The sequence below is a fragment of the Martes martes genome (assembly GCF_963455335.1).
Source record: "Martes martes genome assembly, chromosome: 6".
In the NCBI taxonomy this organism is placed as follows: Eukaryota; Metazoa; Chordata; class Mammalia; order Carnivora; family Mustelidae; genus Martes; species Martes martes.
Genome location: NC_137893.1, coordinates 86,129,977 through 86,135,976, shown reverse-complemented (window position 1 = coordinate 86,135,976; position 6,000 = coordinate 86,129,977). Strand labels below are relative to the sequence as shown.

The 6,000-nt window shown below is 41.4% G+C and overlaps 1 protein-coding gene across 1 annotated transcript in view; it reads left to right on the top strand.

Moving 5' to 3' along the window:
- The first annotated feature begins 3,415 nt into the window (after positions 1-3,415).
- Positions 3,416-6,000, top strand: part of KIF6 (kinesin family member 6) — a 421,803-nt gene continuing 419,218 nt past the window's right edge. Inside the window, exon 1 of the mRNA XM_080807059.1 lies at positions 3,416-3,570. Coding sequence (XP_080663185.1) covers positions 3,505-3,570 — 66 coding nt within the window. The 5' untranslated portion in view covers positions 3,416-3,504. The remainder of the gene's footprint in view (positions 3,571-6,000) is intronic.

Genomic DNA, 6,000 nt, shown 5'->3' with positions numbered 1-6,000 from the left:
GTGTCTGTTGAAATCTTTGGTCCCCCCTTCAAAAAGTAAATTGGGTTGTTTTCCTATTTTTTTAATTGAGTTTTAAGAGTTTTTAGGTATTCTGGATGCAAGTTCTTTATCAGATATGTGTTTTGCAACAATGTTCTCCCAGTTTGTGGCTTGTCTTTTCATTCTCTAAGAGTTTCTTTTTTAAAACTTTGTATTTTGAGATAATTGTAGACTCACATGCAGTTGTAAGATATAATACAGAGAGATTTTTGCTTCCCCTTCCCCCAGTTTCCCCGAAAGTTAACATCTTGCATAACTATAATACAACATCACAACCAAGGAATGGACATTGATACAATCAATCCATCTTATTTAACTTTCACCAGCTTTATATGCACTCATTTGTGTGTGTGTATGTGTGTGTGTGCATGTGTGTTTCATTCTGTGCAATTCTATGCAGATTTCTGTGACCACCACCACAGCCAAGATACAGTCTATCACCAGGATCCTTTTATAGCCATAGCCATCTTACCCCCTCCCTTCCTCCCTAACCCCTGGAAACCACTAATCTCCTATTCATCTCTATAATTTTGTCATTTCAAAAATGTTATATAAATGGAATCATACGTATTTGACTTTGAGTCTGGCTTCTTTCACTCAACATAATTCTCTGGAAATTTATCCAAGTTGTTATATGTACTAGTAGTCCCTTCATTTTTATTGCTGAATAGTATTCCACAGTGTTTTGTTGTTGTTGTTGTTTTAAATCCTTTCACTGTTTGAAGGACATTCTGGTTATTTCCATTTTGGAGCTATTACAAATAATGCTGCTATGAGCATTTAAGTACTGGTTTTTCATGTAGGCACAAGTTTTCATTTCTTTGGGATGAATGCTCATGAGCATAATTGCTGGATCTTACAGTAGTGCATCATTAGTTTTGTAAGAAATTGCCAAACTGTTTTTTTTTAGAATGGCTGCACCATTATCCACAATACATTTTACATTTTATATCCCCACCAGTAATGTATGTGTGATTCAGTTTCTCTGTATCCCAATTGGACCTGGTTTTGTTGCTATTTCTTATTGTAGCCATTCTGAGAGATGTGTAGAGACATCTCATTTTGGTTTTAAGGTATATTTTCCTGGTGGATAATGATGTTGAACATTTTTTCATGTGCTAACAGTGTCTTCCACCCTTTCTTATGTATTTACATATGTATGTATGTATGTATGTATGTATTTATGTAACAGTCACCCTTTCTTATGTATTTATGTATGTATACTGTATTTAAGTATGTATTTTCCAGCTTTATTGAGAGTTAATTGATGTACAAGTTTTAAGGTGTACAATGTGATAATCTGATCCATGTATATATAGATCTTCCTCAGTTTATGATGGGGTTATGTCCCAATAAACCTATCTTAAGTTGAAAGTATCATTAATTGGAAATGCATTTAGCATACCTAACCTACCAATCATCTGTAGCTTAGCCTAGCCTACCTACTTTAAATGTGCCAGACCACTTAGATTAGCCTACAGTTGGGAAAAATCACCTAACATGAAGCCTGTTTTTTAACAGAGTATTGAACATCTCGTGTAATGCATTGAATCATGCACTGAAAGTGAAAAACAGAATGGTTGTATGGGTACAGAATAGTTCTAAGTACATAGGTTGTTTAACCTTATGATCATGTGGGGCTCACTGGGAGCTATGGCTCCCTCCTACTGCCTAGCATCATGAGACAACATGATACTGTATATTGTCAGCCTGGGAAAAGATCAGAATTCAAAACTCTAAGTACAGTTTTTAGTGAATACATATTGCTTTTGCACCACCATAAAGTCGAAAAATCATTGGTCAAACCACCATAAGTCAGGGATCATCTGTACTGTGAAACTGTTATCACAATAAAGTTAACACCTCCATCATTTCACATAATTACCATCTATTTTTCTGGCGAGAATATCTAAGATTTACTGTCTTAGCAACTTTTAAATATATAACACAATATTGTTAACTATAGTCACCATGCTGTACATTAGATTCTCAGAACTTATTTGTCTTATGACTGGAAGTTTGTACCTTTGGCCAATATCGGCCCATTTTCTGCATCCCCAGCCCCTGGCTACCTGTTCTACTCTGTTTCTATGAGTTCAGCTCTTTTAGACTCTACTGATAAGTGAGATCAAACACTATTTGCCTTTCTCTAAGTTATTTCACTTAGCATAATGCCCTCCAGTTTCATCTGTGTATCTGTAAATGCCAGGATTTCCTGTTTCTTTCTTTCTTTTTTAAATAAAAAAATTTATAAACATATAATGTATTATTAGTCCCGGGGTACAGGTCTGTGAATCGCCAGGTTTACACATTTCACAGCACTCACCATAGCACATACCCTCCCCAATGTCCATAACCCTACTACCCTCTCCTTACCTCCCTCCCCCCAGCAACCCTCAGTTTGTTTTGTGAGATTGAGTCTCTTATGGTTTGTCTCCCTCCCGATCCCATCTTGTTTCATTTATTCTTCTTTTTTAATGGCAGAAAAATATTCCATTATATATAGAAGATAAATAATAATATATCAAATAGTCTTCAAATATGCCCATATCACATTTCCTTTAGGCATTTATCCACTGATGAACACTTAAGGTTTTTTTCCATGTCTGGTTAACGCCGCAATGATTATGGGCGAGCAGTGATCTGTTTGGCATCCAGATTTCAATTCTTTTGGATATGTTTCCAGGGGTGGGAGTGCTGGATCACATGGAACTTCCATTTTTCATTTTTTGAGGAACCTCCATCCTGTTTTCCATAGTGACTGCACGAATTTACCTTCCTACTAACCGTGCCCAAGGGAGCCCAGCCATTCCTGACAGGGCCATCCGCACGGCGAACGGCCGCTCTCTCTTCCGGTCTTGACCTCTTCCAAGACAGAGATAGAAGAGGTGCCTTCCACAGCATCTCGTGCCCTGTCCTGGCATAACTTGGAACTTCCTGTGGAAAAGCTGCCTCCTTCATCAGACCCTGATCTCTAAGTTGGCAGACGCCGTTGCGCTCAGCTCAGGATAACGCCCAGCCAGCCTACTGCTTGTCACAGATCGAGTGACATTTCTTCAATGAATGAACAATAAAAAAACGGAATGACTTCAGTGCTAAAAAGAGGTATTGGCACAGAGAAAGAATGGATTAAGGAATCGGTCAGGGCATGGTGGTTGTCACCCCATTAACCACTAAGTAGGCCAGCTGTGGAGCTAAACCTGGTGCCCAGACCTTGACCCCGCGCGTGCGCAGCGCTCGCCGCTCGGCCCCGCCCCAATCCCGCCCCTCGGGACTTCCCTTCAGCCCCCTCTGCAGTCCGTAACCAATTAGGGAGAGGAGGCGGTCCTGGTTGGCGCGGTGCTCCTTGGGTAGTGTCCCTAGTTACTGTTGCTAAGGCTGCGGCTGGCCGGAAGTGGTGGGAGTCAGAAGTTTTAGGAGCCAGCTCCTGAGAGAGGTCAAGGGTCAGTGCAGAGCCAAGAGGAGATGGTGAAGCAGACCATACAGATTTTCGCGAGGGTGAAGCCCACTGTCCGGAAGCAGCAACAAGGGGTACGGACAACGAGGGCGCCGGCGCGGCTGGGCCTCCCAGGCAGGGGAGGGACGGCACGCGGGGCCCTAGGCTAGGGAGGGGGTTTGGCGCCGGGCGCCGGATGTCGACCCGAGTCCCGCACACTCAGTTAAGGCGCCGCCCCGGCGGCCACGAAGACACCAACGCCGCGCTGTCAGGGACGCGGGCAGACAGCCGGGCCACTTCCTCCCTGCAGCGCCCCGCGGGCGCGGACGCGGAGGCTGTGCACAGAGCCCCACACAGGCGCCCGGCACACGTGTTCAAGCAGGGGCCGACGCGGGTGTGTGTGCCCGTGTGCGCGCTCACAGGGGTCGCGCCTCATCTTGCGCACTTCTGGCTCCTTTCTGGCAAGCGGTCACGCAGCTCTGCACACTCTGCGCGCACATAAGCCCAAACGCCTTTCTCACTCGGGCGGCAGGTGCCAGCTGGAGATGTGTGTCCATACACGTCTGAGATGTTACAGATGATATAGGTAGTTATACAAACTCAACACCTATGACTGTGGCTCTGTGCACGGTGGACCCTTGGGAATTTGTTGCCTAACTACATCGCCCTTCTGCAACACAAACATGAACCTTTGACATAATACTTCTTGCAGATATACATATTTATGCATCTCAAAGCGTACACATATTTTTAAAAGTATACATATGTATACATATATATATTTTTTAAAGTATACATATGTATACATATATATACTTTTCATTCAGAAAACATCGACTGAGCATTTACTAGGTGCTTCGTCTAGTGTGCTAAGCTCAGAGGTACAAAAAGGTTAAGATTTTGCCCTTGCCTTGAGAAGAGATGTGCTTCTTAAATGTTTCAAAACACTTTTTTTTTTTTTTTTCTCCCTAGAAAGAGGGCAGTCATTCTTCCCACTTAGGTATTTTGTCTACATTATCTCTGATTCTCAGGAGAACTCTGCAAGGTCGATGTCATTTTCCTCATTTCGTAGATGAGGAGGCTGAGTCTCAGGTTAAATAATATGGTTAAGCCATCCACCCAGTGAGTGGCAGAACCAAATTTTAATGAAGGACTTTTTATTCTAAAGTTCTCGGCTCTCAAGACCAAACTTTTTGCCTCCCAAAGTGAGGACTTAGGTAAGGGCAGTCTGGGTCTTACTCATGAGAGCCTGGAATGGGTATATTATTAATAATATTTTTATCTATTCCGTATCTATAATATATATATGTAACATCATAGTATATCATAATGTAGCATTTGCATTGTGCTATTTATGTGTTTGAAACAAGAATATGGCATCTTTGTCATCATCATCATCAAAAGCTTTTTTACTCATGGACTACTTGAGGATAAGATGCATGAGAAGACTCCATAGAAAATACAGACTTTTTTTTTTTAAAGGAATGAAACAGTGTAGAAAGGAACCACGGATACTTTAGCATTTTCTCTCTTATATTCACTTACAAGAAGGTTTTTAAAAGTTAATCATGTATACCAAGTGTTTTATATGTGAAGTCCCTCCATACCTCTTCAGATTCTTAGCCAAAAATATTGAGCTTGTCTACATAGACTTAGCAGTGGGAAGCAGGTGTTTGGATTTGGTAGTATTAGAGGATTGGTTGGGTGAGGGGGTGGAGGGAGTATGATAAGTTGATGGAGAATCTTGGGTGCTATTTTGAACTTTCTCTTTTTTTAAAGTGCAGTGTTTGGATATTTTACTGTGCTGCCTTTTGCATTTCTTTGGTGAGATTCTGTAGGGTGGATTGTTTGATACTCCAGGAAGTATTTTTAGGTGTTACTATGTTTTTAAATAGCAGATTCTTACCACCATGCAACATTATGCCATATACGCAAAAATAAGAGAACATAGCTGAACACACTTTGAGTTAGTGTATTCCGGCTCTCCCTTAGAAATCCTACTTCTAACACCTGATCTTTTTGCTCCTGGAGATGTATGGTTGTTTCTTTGCCTGTGACATTCAACTAGGAGTGATTCAAAGGTTGGTTTCTTTCTTTCTTTCTTTGTTTCTTTCTTTCTTTTTTTAAATATTTTATTTATTTATTTGAGAGAGGGAGACTGAGAGCGAGCGGCAGAGGGAGAAGGAGAAGCAGGCTCCCCGCTGAGCAGGGCTTGATGGCAGGACCCTGAGATCATGCTGAGCCGAAGGCAGTTGCTTAACTGACTGAGCCACCCAGGCACCCCTGTATTTTTCTTTCTTTCCTCTTCATTTTGTGGTTCTATTACTTCATTAGTCTTATTCCTTAAGGTAATATAAAGTAAATTATAATAATCTATAGAATGGTAACTTAGAAGATGCATAAGACAAACCTCTGATAATTTTAACAATGGCCATGCTTTTCATTTGTATAGTGCTCAGTACATTTCAAAACATGTTCACATTCATCCTTGCATTTCTTGTAATTGCCTTCTGGGCCTAAAAACC